The following is a 13831-nucleotide window of genomic DNA, read 5'->3' on the forward strand; positions in this document are numbered from 1 at the left end:
TAGAAAAATAACCCTCCCCAAGACCCTGAAAAGTGAGTGCAAAGTGCACTAAAGTTCCCCTAAGGACAAAATAGTCGTGTTAGAGGGAGAATGCAAGGAAAACACAAATCAGCAATGCAACAACGATGGATTCCTGTCTGAGGGTACCTGTGGAACAAGGGGACCAAGTCCAAAAGTCACAAGCAGCTCGGAGATGGGCAGATGCCCAAGAAATGCCAGCGGTTGGTGCAAAGAAGCTCTTACTAGGCTGAAGAACTGTGAATACTGCAGGAACGACAAGGGCTAGAGACTTCCCCTTTGGAGGATGGATCCCCCACGCCTTGGAGAGTCGTGCAGAAGTGTTTTCCCGCCGGATGGACGCCAACAAGCCTTGCTACACGCAAATCGTGCGTTTGGCGTTTTTGGACGCTGCTGGGGCCCAGGAGGGACCAGGAGGTCGCAAATTGGACCTGCAGAGAGAGGGGACGTCGAGCAAGACAAAGAGCCCTCACTGAAGCAGGTAGCACCCGGAGAAGTGCCAGGAACAGGCACTACGAGGATGCGTGAAACGGTGCTCGCCGAAGTTGCACAAAGGAGTCCCACGTCGCCGGAGACCAACTTAGAAAGTCGTGCAATGCAGGTTAGAGTGCCGTGGACCCAGGCTTGGCTGTGCACACAGGATTTCCGCCGGAAGTGCACAGGGGCCGGAGAAGCTTGCAAAGTCGCGGTTCCCAGCAATGCAGCCCAGCGAGGTGAGGCAAGGACTTACCTCCACCAAACTTGGGCTGAAGAGTCACTGGACTGTGGGGGTCACTTGGACGGTGTCGCTGGATTCGAGGGACCTCGCTCGTCGTGCTGAGAGGAGACCCAAGGGACCGGAGATGCAGCTTTTTGGTGCCTGCGGTTGCAGGGGGAAGATTCCGTCGACCCACGGGAGATTTCTTCGGAGCTTTTGGTGCAGAGAGGAGGCAGACTACCCCCACAGCATGCACAAGCAGGAAAACAGTCAAGAAGGCGGCAGGATCAGCGTTACAGAGTTGCAGTAGTCGTCTTTGCTACTATGTTGCAGGTTTGCAGGCTTCCAGCGCGGTCAGCGGTCGATTCCTTATCAGAAGGTGAAGAGGGAGATGCAGAGGAACTCGGCTGAGCTCATGCATTCGTTATCTGAAGTTTCCCCAGAGACAGAGACCCTAAATAGCCAGAAAAGAGGGTTTGGCTACCTAGGAGAGAGGAAAGGCTACTAACACCTGAAGGAGCCTATCACAAGGAGTCTCTGACGTCACCTGGTGGCACTGGCCACTCAGAGCAGTCCAGTGTGCCAGCAGCACCTCTGTTTCCAAGATGGCAGAGGTCTGGAGCACACTGGAGGAGCTCTGGACACCTCCCAGGGGAGGTGCAGGTCAGGGGAGTGGTCACTCCCCTTTCCTTTGTCCAGTTTCGCGCCAGAGCAGGGGCTAAGGGGTCCCTGAACCGGTGTAGACTGGCTTATGCAGAATTGGGCACATCTGTGCCCAACAAAGCATTTCCAGAGGCTGGGGGAGGCTACTCCTCCCCTGCCTTCACACCATTTCCCAAAGGGAGAGGGTGTCACACCCTCTCTCAGAGGAAGTTCTTTGTTCTGCCATCCTGGGCCAGGCCTGGCTGGACCCCAGGAGGGCAGCTGCCTGTCTGAGGGGTTGGCAGCAGCAGCAGCTGCAGTGAAACCCCAGGAAGGGCAGTTTGGCAGTACCAGGGTCTGTGCTACAGACCACTGGGATCATGGGATTGTGCCAACTATGCCAGGATGGTATAGAGGGGGCAATTCCATGATCATAGACATGTTACATGGCCATATTCGGAGTTACCATGGTGAAGCTACATATAGGTAGTGACCTATATGTAGTGCACGCGTGTAATGGTGTCCCCGCACTCACAAAGTTCAGGGAATTGGCTCTGAACAATGTGGGGGCACCTTGGCTAGTGCCAGGGTGCCCTCACACTAAGTAACTTTGCACCTAACCTTTACCAGGTAAAGGTTAGACATATAGGTGACTTATAAGTTACTTAAGTGCAGTGTAAAATGGCTGTGAAATACCGTGGACGTTATTTCACTCAGGCTGCAGTGGCAGGCCTGTGTAAGAATTGTCAGAGCTCCCTATGGGTGGCAAAAGAAATGCTGCAGCCCATAGGGGTCTCCTGGAACCCCAATACCCTGGGTACCTCAGTACCATATACAAGGGAATTATAAGGGTGTTCCAGTAAGCCAATGTAAATTGGTAAAAATGGTCACTAGCCTGTTAGTGACAATTTAAAAGTAATGAGAGAGCATAACCACTGAGGTTCTGGTTAGCAGAGCCTCAGTGAGACAGTTGGGCACCACACAGGGAACATATACATGCACACCTATGAGCACTGGGGCCCTGTGTGACAGGGTCCCAGTGACACATACATATAGGCCACAAACCTATGAGCACTGGGGTCCTGACTAACAGGATCCCAGTGACACATAACAACCATACTGAAAACATGGTGTTTTCACTATGAGCACTGAGGCCTGACTATCAGGATCCCAGTGAGACAGTGAAAACAGTGACAAACACCCTGACATACACTCACAAACAGGCCAAAAGTGGGGGTAACAAGGCTAGAAAGAGGCTACCTTCTCACAATAACCCCTTCCCATATGCCCACTATCAGCTGTATAACACATGGAAAGGAGGAGAGGACCCATAAACCAGACATGAGGAGACCAATTGCAACCTCTCCCTGGGTACCCCTCAGAAGTCGCTTCTCCCAGTTATCATCTAGGTCGAGCCAATGGACTACATACTGAAGCTGGGCTGCCATAATAAAGTTTCACATATTGGAATCCAGGGACCCTCCACTGAGTCTTACTGAAAGTCGGGGACCCCGCCTAAAAATTGTCAATGATTTAAACCACAAAATGAAAAATACAGAAACAAACATTCCATCAAACACATGCACAAATGATAACACATTTTAATTTGCAAACACATTAAACTGAAAGTGAATACAAATGTGATAGAAAGGTTGGAGCTTTTCTAAATTTACCTGAAGTCACACATCATCCATACTGTGTTCTGTTTGATGCACATGCACTGCTACCACTATCAATCTGAGGATACTAATTTAAGATTTAGCCTCCAGTTTCAAATTCCTTGACATTTACAATACATGAAAAAAATTTAAAATGTACATTTAGCCGTTTTATGTATATACACTTTGGTCTTGTGTTAATATTAGTTAATCTTCTAGCATTCACGTACCCTCTGAGGACCACAGGTTGAGAACCACGGATTAAGGGGATACCCACCTCCGGAAGCCCATCCGCCAGAATACCCTCCAGTTTTCGTAATGGGAAGAGTTTGGATTGATCCAGATTCATGTACAGACCCGACAGCTCAATGCAGATACTCATAACATTAAGCAGAATAAACTGGCTTCCTCAGATACACCAGGGCATCGTCAGTGTAGAGAGAGACCAAATGATTAGTTTCTCTCAACAACATCCCCATTGGCTCAACACCTGACACAAAGTTTCCGCCAATGGATCCAAGGTGATGGCAAACAGGAGTGGCGAGAGAGGGCATTCCTAACTGGTACCTGTACTCGATTGAAAGGGCTCAGAGACTGCTCCACCCAGACACACCCTGGCGGTCATGGTTCAGAGTGAAGGAAATGGACCCAGCCAATAAACCTAGAGCCCAAGCCCATTGTCTTGAGTACGTGCCATAAATATGTCCAATTTAGAGAGTCAAAAGCTTGCTCTATGTCTAGGAATCTTGAGTACCAGCGCCTCACATATGGAGGCCGGCGGAACACCAGAGCGCAGGGCCTCCTCGTACACCTCCAGAAGTTGATTGACTATGACGTCAGCAAATTTATGATAAAACTCCACGGGCAGCCCATCACTTCCCGGTGTTTTTCAGTTTTAAGACACCTGATGGCCTATTTGGTGAGCGGGCCATTTAGGGTCTTTCTGACCCCCGGTTCAAGGCATGGGAGAAGAATGTCTGCAAGTGGTCTGGGGAGGGATGCAGCTGCTCAGTATAAGCATTCCGAAGATGGGCTCTAAATATCCCATTTATCACCTTTTTGTGTACAAACTAAAGCCCCCATCTCAGTGCACAGCATCGGTATGGGAGACTCAGGAGACTCCCTCTGGACCAGTCAAGCCAGTAGCGCTTCTGTTTAATCCTCCTCCATATGCAGCTGCTGCTTATGGGCTGTATACATGTGATTTTCAAGCCTGCGCCGTTCCTCCAAAATTTCCGTACTGACTGTGCACCAAACTGTCAACCTATGGGAGTAAGCAAGAAGCACAGCCTCAATATTCTCCTGTTTTAGTTCTCTGAGACGGATATCTCACTCAAACTGCCGACGGACCTCGTAGGAAGTCTTTATGCAGACACTTTATAAAAACGACTTTCATTGCTTCCCAATCCAGGGTCCTGTTACTTGTCGAGCATCAGTTGTCTGCAAAGTAGTGTGTCAGTGTATCGGCAGTCGTCACCCCATTGGAGGATCTGTCAACACCTCAGCTGGAAGGTGCCAGAGAGTGATTGCCGTGCTCCCAGGCCCACCTCTGAAGTACACCTAGACCAGATAGTGGCCTGAAAGGTATAAGGCCAGGTAAGTGATGTCTGTAACTGTAGGTCCTAGCTCAGAAGAAAGGAAACAATAGTCCAATCGACTAAACTTACCTGTCACAGGTGTAAAGCAGTAGAATAGTCTTAGCATTGGGTGCCCTTCTCCCCCTCGAAGCGACTCTGTGAGGCCTGGCTTAGTGTGGTCCCTAGGACGTTCCCGGTCTAGAGCCCCATTCAAAACTCAGTTGCAATTTCCGGCAAGCACCACAGCTGCATCCTGATAAGGTGACACCGACCTCAGGGAAGAACTCCGGGTAGGTGACTTTGGGGGCATATATATTAATAAAACAAATTTCTCAACCATCTAGGGTCTCATGTAGAATAACGTAGCATCCTTCAGGGTCAACACCATGGTTCTTATAGCTAAATGGTATTCCCGGGGCCACCCAAATTGGCACCCCCTGAGCATAACCCAAGTATAAGTTAGCGTAAATGTGCCACCCAAGTACTTCCACAGGCCAGGAATGCAGTTCCCTCACACGTTTCCTGTCTTTCTCAAAGTGGGCTATTCCTCTAACATTCCAAGTGAACAATTTTGTCATAGGAGCAGCTATACCACACAGATCTTGCGCACATACACCGCTCCCATAGCCACACTCTCCCAGAGTTGTACCCCTGACAGCTAGATTGTAAGGAACCCATCCATAGGGCCCAATTGTACACGAGCAGAATGAACTTCTGCAAAACTACCCCAACTTGAACATCAAGACAATCCCCCTAACTCCCCCCCTCCTGAGCAGTGCCTCCAACCCCCCCTTCCAAATGTAGGCAAGTGGAATGTCAGCAAGCGCCGCCCCATTACCGCAACTTTTGAGTTAACAACGAAAAGACAAGATGAGAGCAACACTCATGTCCCCTCCTCTATCCCCGAACTTGTGCTTCACTAGAGGGTAGTTAACAGAGAGGGTGTGAGATCAAAGCACTCAAGCCCTTCCCACTGCCCCACCCCCGGCTACGGCCTTGAAAGTGGAGGCACTCCCATCTACCTAATGGAGGATCCCCAAAAAAAAAAATGAACAACCGCATTCAACATGGATGTTAGAAATGGGGTCCCTAGTTGGCAGTCAGTTTAGACCTTGTCCAAGTCGGGACCCTCACTGTAGTCAGGGTAAGGGAGATACACAGCTCTGATAACCCCTGCTTACCATCTTGGTATCTTGGCACAAGCAGTCATGCTTATCTCTGAGGCAATGTGTCATGTATTTTTACAAACACACACAGTAACACAGTGACAAACACGACAAAAAGACTCCACACCAGTTAGGAAAATAGCCAATGTTTATCTAACTCAAACAAGACCAAAACGAAAAAAATCCAACTTACACAAGCAAACATATGAATGTTTAAAGTAAAAGAAGTCTTAATCCATAGAAATCAATGGATGTGTTGTTTTAGCACAAAGTATCTGGTATGCATCAAAAATAAAGCCGCACAGGCGAGCGCGCATTGGTAAAGCAAGCAATGCTTCGATTCCTTACTCACAAGTGAGACCGTTCGTCAATTCTTTCCTCGCAGGTAAGAGATGCATCAATTTCCGGCAAGCAGCCTCAGGTATGTGCAGTGATGTGGAAGATTTTGACGCCCAGGGTTGAAGCCTGGAAAATCCCGACGCTCTGTTTGAAGGGTCCACGTTGAGAACAGGCGCTGTGTCGATTATCCAGTCTTGAGGCAGGCGCTGCGTCAGTTCTTCTGACACGCACACAGTGGTGCGTGGATTTTCTTTCGCAGGTTACCAACTTCCACTTCTATTGGCTCAGGTACTGGATTTGGCACCACTTAACAAGTCAGGACTCTCAGCCAAAGGGCCCAGGCACTGGCAGATGAATTATTTGAAGTCCCTGAGACTCGAGAACAGGGGGGCAAGCTCAGTCCAAGCCATTGGAGAAACTTAACAAGGGGGATTTAAAAAAACAAAGTCCAGTCCTTTCCTTCTTCAGGCAGAAACTGCAGCAACAGGCCAGCGCAGCAAAGCAACAGGCAGAGTGGGAGGTCCTCCTCGAGCATCAAGGTCTTCTCCTTGGCAGAGGTTCCTCGTGTTCCAGAAGTAATCTAAAGTTGTGGGGTCAGCAGCCCAATACTTCTACTCATTTCTGCCTCTGAAGTAGGAAGGAAAGCCTTTGTAGTGCCCAAGACCCTCCCCCCCCCCCCCCCCCCCCCCCACACACACACACACACACACACACACACCAGATGGTCGGAGTCTGCATTGTGTGAGGGCAGGCACAACCCTTTCAAGAGCAGGTGTCAACTACTTCCTCCCGCTCTAGCCCAGGAAGACTCATCAGGAAATGCTGGATACACCTGAACTCCCTTTGTGTCACTGGCTAGAGTTAATTTACAAACAGCCCCGTTGTGAGCCTCACCCAGACGTGTATTTAGCAGAGAAGCAGAGAGACAGAATGGTTAAGTATGAAAATTGCCACATTCTAAAAGTGGTATTTTTAAATTTGTGAGTTCAGAGACCCTAAGCTCCACATCTCCATCTGCTCCCAATGGGAAACTGCGCTAAAAAAATGATATTTAAATGCAATCCCCATGTTAACCTATGGGAGAGAGAGACCTTGCAGTAGTGAAAACCAAATTTAACAGTTTGTTACTACCAGGATATGTAAAACACACTAGTACATGTCCTACCCTGTAAATACACTGCACCCTGCCCTGGAGGCTGCCTGGGGCCTACCTTAGGGGTGAGTTACATGTAGTAAAAGGGAAAGTACACTTGCCAGGCTGAACTGGTAATGCAAAACTGCACACACAGACACTGCAGTGGCAGGTCTGAGACATGATTACAGGGCTTCTCATGTGGGTGGCACCGTCAGTACTGCAGGCCCACTAGTAGCATTTGATTTACAGTCCCTGGGCACCTCTGGTGCACTTTACTAGGGACTTACCAGTGCATCAGATATGCTGATCATGGATAAACCAATCACCAATACAATTTAGACATAGAGCATATGCACCTTAGCACTGGTTGGCAGCGATAAAGTGCCCAGAATCCTAAAGCCAACAAAAACAGGTCAGAAATAAATAGGAGGAATGAGGCAAAACATTTGGGGATGACCCTGTAAAGCGGGCCAGGTCCAACAATGAACATATCTGAAGACCAGATAATAGGTATAGTATCATAGGGATAGTTTCTTATCATTAGTACATAGAGACCTTAGGAGGCTTCAAATGACGTCTCAATAGGGTGAAGGCAGGTGGGTCTGGCAAAGGAGAAGAGTACCCCTGTAAGCGACAGAGGTCTAGTACCGCCTAGTTCTCTGTGAATCAAGTCTGTCGCAGCCAGACTCTGGGATGCTCGCTGCTCCTGGGAAATATCCGCCTAGTCTGGCACCACCTACATCACCTGTAGGGTACCATCAGGGCAGACCACTATCCTTCCCTCCCTTCTTACCATCCTCCACATTCCTTCAACGTCCTCTGCGTCGCTGAGGATTCACCAGCTGATCCTGGGAAGGCGACTGGGACAAGCCCTGAACAGGGCAGTGCATTAGTGAGTCCAGCCACTTGCTTGCATCCCCCGCTGTGAAAATTAAAACGGCTGTCCCCTCGTATTGGAATCTAAGGTTTTTCCAGTAACATAAAGCTGTATTTCACAATGAGGTCTTGGAGCTGCCTTTTTACCGACAGGAAAGTTCGTTGTGAATCTTGTACCCTTTGAGTGTAATCAGGGAATATAGAAATAGGGTGACCTTCAAACATCAAGGGACCTCAAATGCGAGTAGTTTGCAGGATAGCGTCTGTTCCGAAAATGTAACAGGCGGGCAATAATTGCTGTGGATTGGGGGCAGGTTTAAGGGCCAGGGCCAGAGCCCTGTGTGCTCTTTCTGTATTGAAGAACTTGTAGAGCCTTTTTGGTAGGTGGACCACCCAAGTAATCCTGTCCTTCAGGAAAAGTTCGGCTGATTGCCCCTCTCTCTGCCTTCTCTGGGAACCCCACAAATCTTAGACTATTCCTGTGGGACCTTCTTTTAGCGTCTTCCATCTGATCATTCAGTTTTATTTTTATTTTTAGGGCAGGGTGGGGGATCGAGGTAATTTTGTTTTCAAGGGTGGAGTAGTTTTACTTTTGGGGTGGGGGCAGTCTTTTTTTTTTTAGGGCGGGTGAGGGGGTGGCGTGCGAAAACCACACATGCCATTCCACACATGCTTTTACTAGGCATGCTTTTACAATGAAAAATCATTGTAAAGGCATGTGTGGGAAAGGCATTAGTGGAAACAATGCGGTCGTAGTTCCGACCGCGTTGTTCAAGCATGCATGCTTGGCGCATGCGTTGTTCCATCATACATCTCACCAAAGTTGCTTGTCAGACCTTCAAGTCTCTTTTCAACTTTCTCAAATGCCACATCAGTAATCCTAGTCTTTTTCAGTAGTTCCGACCTCAAATTCACAAGAAAGCACAGACTCAACTGCATGCTTATTGACAGGCGCTCCTCAATCCACATTCCTGTAGTAATCTTCTGAGACTCCTTGCTTCGTTAATTGAATACATTTTCTTTTGCTTTCCTTCTTTGGACTATCTGCACGCATAGGCTTGCTTCCATTGCAGCAGTCACTTCTCAGAACTTTAGTTTCGCCTCTCTGTATTTTCACTTTGTGGGCACATTAAAATATGCTAGTCCCGGGGATCTCATGTCAGCTCCCATGTAGGGATTGGTGTCAATGGATGGACCTCCTAAGCCGATATTGTCCCTGTGTTCAAGATCCAGGGTGTGTCAATCAAGGAAGGGCCCCCATCGGGTTGCCTTATTCTCCATGCTCTTCTAAGACCCCCATCTCCCAAAGCCCTGCAGATAAGGTATCTTCCTTTATGGTCCAGTTTGACTGCAATGCTCTTTAGAGCCCGTGCACATGCTTCAACCCTTGCCTTGCAGAAATTCAGAGCTTCCTGGCCCATCTCAAACTCATCTCTGAGGGTGGCCACTGGGGGTTGGCACCACTGTTCTGGGGGGGAGGCAGAAGTGGGGAGGGTTTGCATTGCATTGCATTCTTTTTGGTATCTGGTTCCCATGTCCTAGCACTGGAGTTCGCCATCAGAACCTTACAGCCCCCACTACACCTTGCACAAGATCAGGAGTCTCAAATATACTTTGAGGCACCTGCCAGGCCATTAAAACTAGGACTTTAACAGGATCTTCAAGATGTGGTGACGATCTTGGGACTTGTCTGGCCTCACCCCCCCTTTAAAATCTATGAAATGCAGTCCTTCTTTCCATACAGAATCATCCATTTTGCTTCTTCCTCCTCTTCCCCCTGCGTCCGCCTCTAGGTTTAAAGCACGCAGCCTGAAGTCCAACCAGCGAAACTGACTCTACCCCACTTTGGGTTTCATAGCATATGCCCAAAAATGTTTTTCCATGGCGACATTGGGCACTTCATGCTATTGGGCTCCATGTGTTTCAAGAATGTTTGTCTCTGTTCTTTGTAATTTTTGCCTACTTCACCATCCCAGTAAGGCCCCAACCCTTTGGGTCTCTGTGACTAGATTGCATATGTTTGTCCCATGCTGTGAAAGCAATTTGTTTAGCTGCAAAAATAATAATAAGTGTGTACCTCAATGGGGCATGTAGGGGTTACATTTTAATAGCTAAACCTAGCATGAAAGCAGCACAAGGATCGATCTGAGTGGCTCAGACTGCCTCTCAGACACAGCCTTGAGTCAGTGCAGTTTCTCCAGCCTGGCTGTTAAACACAGCCGATCTGGAAAAACCTAAGTGCGCATGTGTGTTTGGCCAGCCAAACACACATGTGCACTCTCTCCTCCTCCCACCTCCTGTGGCCCAGCCCCGCCCCTCCCTGCACTGCTGGCTGAGCCAGCAGAAGAAGAATAAAAGTACCATGGTATTATTTTCCTGCTGCTGGCTCAGCCAGGGGGGCGACCCTCCTTCGCCATAGAGAAAGGAGCCGCCCCTGTACAGTTGTTATCTGGAGGCATACATCTACTTTAATTCTCGCTAATTCATGTAGAATGCTTTTTTAGTTTGTCTGCACAACAAATGGCCTCACTGCTACCAATTTGTTTTTACTTTTCCCTGCGCTGCAGTCAAGCCCTATATAAAGATGATGATGAAGACTACTTGATTGTACACTGAGTAACCTGTTGTGAATGGTTTCATTACATTTTCCTTAACTTTTTCTTTCCTATAGTTCCATGTAAACCAGCAAATTTTCTCTTAAATGTGTTTTTACTTTATATTAAATTGTTTATTTTTGTCTTTAGGTATTATGGAATGCCAATGCCAGTTGGTTATAATCCTTACATGTATGGGCAACAAGCTCTCCCTTTTATGTACCAAGCACCTGGACAACCACCTTATCCTGGCGCTCAGCAACCTGGGTATCCTTATCCCCAGCAGAACTACTTTCCTCAGCAGTAACCTGTGTATGGAATGACTGCTTGATCAAAGCAAAACTCGCAAAAAAGTTTGCCATGACCTTTACCCAAGCTATTGTATTTTAATGTACTGAATGCAATCTCTATTTTTGTCTTTTGTTGACTTCTCAAAACTGTACTTAAGTTTCATTTCTGATTGCACTAAAACATATTGCGAGCTTACTGTTGCTGCGATTCAAACACTAGAAATAATTTGGTCAGCAGAAATTTAAAACTGTAAAGAAAACACAAATTCTGACAATGTTTTGTTTAAAAATCGTGTTTTTTATACCTTGAATTATTGAAGAATTTGATACAAATGTCACATAACTAAGTCTGACAAGTTCCTGGTTCTAGAGGGTTAGAGGGCAAAATCCTTTCTTTTGTGTTCATTTTTTGTTGCTCTTATTTCTCCAAGACTAGGTAGCAAGTCAATATTTTTGTCTATTACCTAAAACATGTAAATCATACGATAACTTAAATAAATTACAGAACAGTTTAAAATCTTTTTTCAGATGTATATGTGTATTTGTAGTTATTTTGTTTGTGTTTACTCACATTTTGTTTTTCTTTTATTGTGATTCTTAATGAAAGTGTAATAGACAAATATTTTACTTTTAGGTCATTCTTAAATCTGACCATCTTACTAAAGCTGTGTCTTGCACTTGAGTCAGGAAAGGCCGTTAAGCTAAAATGGGATTTACTTGCTTTAGTATCTGTGTAAAAGCCCCAAATCACTGTTGATGGTGCCAAATAAGCAATGTTAATTTTAAATGTCTAAGCTAATTGTTGTATGGGATGTTGGAATGCCCCCCTTCCCAGGAATTCTTTCACCCCATATTATTACCTTTACAAAACTCTCACTATTGAGGATTCGGAGACTATGTTAAATCTCATTTTCAGGAGACAATGGGGGTTATTCCAACTTTGGAGGAGGTGGTAATCCGTCCCAAATGTGACGGATTTACCACCAGCCGTATTACGAGTTCCATAGGATATAATGGACTCGTAATATGGCTGGTGGTATATCCGTCACTTTACCGTCACTTTTGGGACGGATTACCACTTCCTCCAAAGTTGGAATAGCCCCCAATGTGTCCCCAGAATAAGGCACTTCCCAACACAACATTTTTGTCAAATATCTGTCAGTAAATAAATGGCCCAATCAATAACCGAGTTCTAGATCAGCAGAATAGATTAAAGGATTTATTACAAACATTCAAAGAAGTGCCATGCAGACCTAATGCCATTAGGGCTCTTCAGCAAATAAATCATTACAGAAAAGTGCAAAATCAACATATTCTAAGTCCCAAGTGAGCAGCAAAATCATTAGAGAAACAAACAGCATCCAGTCTTCGGGGAAAGTCTTCTTGCTGAACTCCAAAACTGAGTGTTTCTATACACTATTTTTGCATATTAAATCACTAAAACTGCAGAATCATTGTGGTATGCTCAACATTGTTACATTCTCAGCAAATAAGAACACAGTACTATTAAGCGTCGTATAGCCTTAGCAACTAAGCACTATCGCACTACAGGAATAATAATTCTGCCCTCTCTGACCTAATGTCATCTAGAGATGTCAGAATAAACTAGTTATATGAAGGGCAACAAATTATTATGAATGAATAGGTTACAATGATGTAGCGGAAAGTCCTTGAATAGTGATTCATTATTGTGACCTTTCTACAAATTTTTCTCAAAGTCCACAGAAGATAACATCACTGAAATAAACAAACAAGAGGCTGATTGATTGTGTGCAGCAGAAATTACAAACAGTGACGTGCATCAGTTTTAGGAAATATTGCTGCTGAGCCCTCTTTGAGGTCTAGTTAGCAAAAGTCAAAAAAGAAACACGCTTCTCCATGTCATAGGAAATTTGTTTACAAGAAAAAAGGCTGCACAGTGTCTGTGTGTACGTGTACAATCAAACGTAAAACTAGTATTTTTTTTACTTTATTAATGAGTCACAAAAATAAAAAAAGCACAAAATGTTTCAACAGTTGCAACTCCTCCAGGGAAGTGCCAGTGCAATAATTAAGTCATCCAAAACTAGGTGTGCTGGCTCACAGTTAAACAAATGCCGTGATTATCCTGTTTAGAAACACATAGGCTGTCCGTTCTCCTTAAATGTAATGATCTTAAAATCTTTTCCTCCTTTGGTGGCTTTGGTATGCATTAAGTTGAGAGACTTGTATTGAATATATGTTACAACATCCAGTGGTCATGCACACGAGTTGGAGAACAGGCATTATAAAATGTCGGCGATGTAGGGATAAGACAAGGGTACAGTTAGACCTGTCAGCCCTAGGGTGGTCTTCTACCAAATGTTTTGCCTTCTCTCTTTCTATTTTGCTGAATTTGTTTTTGTTGGCCTTTAGGATTCTGCAAACTTGATCTCTGTTAACAAGTGGTAAAGTGCTTGTGCCTCTTCTTTAAGCATGGTGAAACTGGCTTTCACCCAATTGCCACATTTAATTTACCTGCAGGTCCCTAGTAAAGTGGTACTAAATGTGTCCAGAGCTGGTAAATTAAATGCTACTAGTTGGCCTGCGGAGTGATTGTGCCACCCACTTAAAGTAGCCTTTCAAAACGTGTTTCAGGCCTACCATTGCAGCATATGTATGCAGTTTTAAACCATTTGCCAGGCCTAAACCTTCATTTTTAATCATATAATTCACCCCTAGAGTAGGCCCTAAATGGTTCTTAGGGCAGGGTTCACTACATTAAAAAGCTGGACATGTACTTTTATGTTTTACATGTCCTAGTAGTGCAAATGTCCTAAATTTGTTTTTCTCTACTGCAAGGCCTACCTCTCTCATAGGA

At 45.9% G+C, this 13831-nt stretch overlaps 1 protein-coding gene across 2 annotated transcripts in view; it reads left to right on the top strand.

Annotated features, from left to right (window-relative positions):
- PDCD6IP (programmed cell death 6 interacting protein) overlaps nt 1-11525 on the top strand; it is a 322785-nt gene extending 311260 nt beyond the window's left edge. For both annotated transcript variants that reach the window (XM_069214865.1, XM_069214874.1), the window contains exon 18: nt 10853-11525. In XM_069214865.1, coding sequence (XP_069070966.1) covers nt 10853-11009 — 157 coding nt within the window. In that variant the 3' untranslated portion in view covers nt 11010-11525. The remainder of the gene's footprint in view (nt 1-10852) is intronic.
- The last annotated feature ends 2306 nt before the right edge of the window (nt 11526-13831 follow it).

This window comes from Pleurodeles waltl, chromosome 2_1 (genome assembly GCF_031143425.1).
Source record: "Pleurodeles waltl isolate 20211129_DDA chromosome 2_1, aPleWal1.hap1.20221129, whole genome shotgun sequence".
In the NCBI taxonomy this organism is placed as follows: Eukaryota; Metazoa; Chordata; class Amphibia; order Caudata; family Salamandridae; genus Pleurodeles; species Pleurodeles waltl.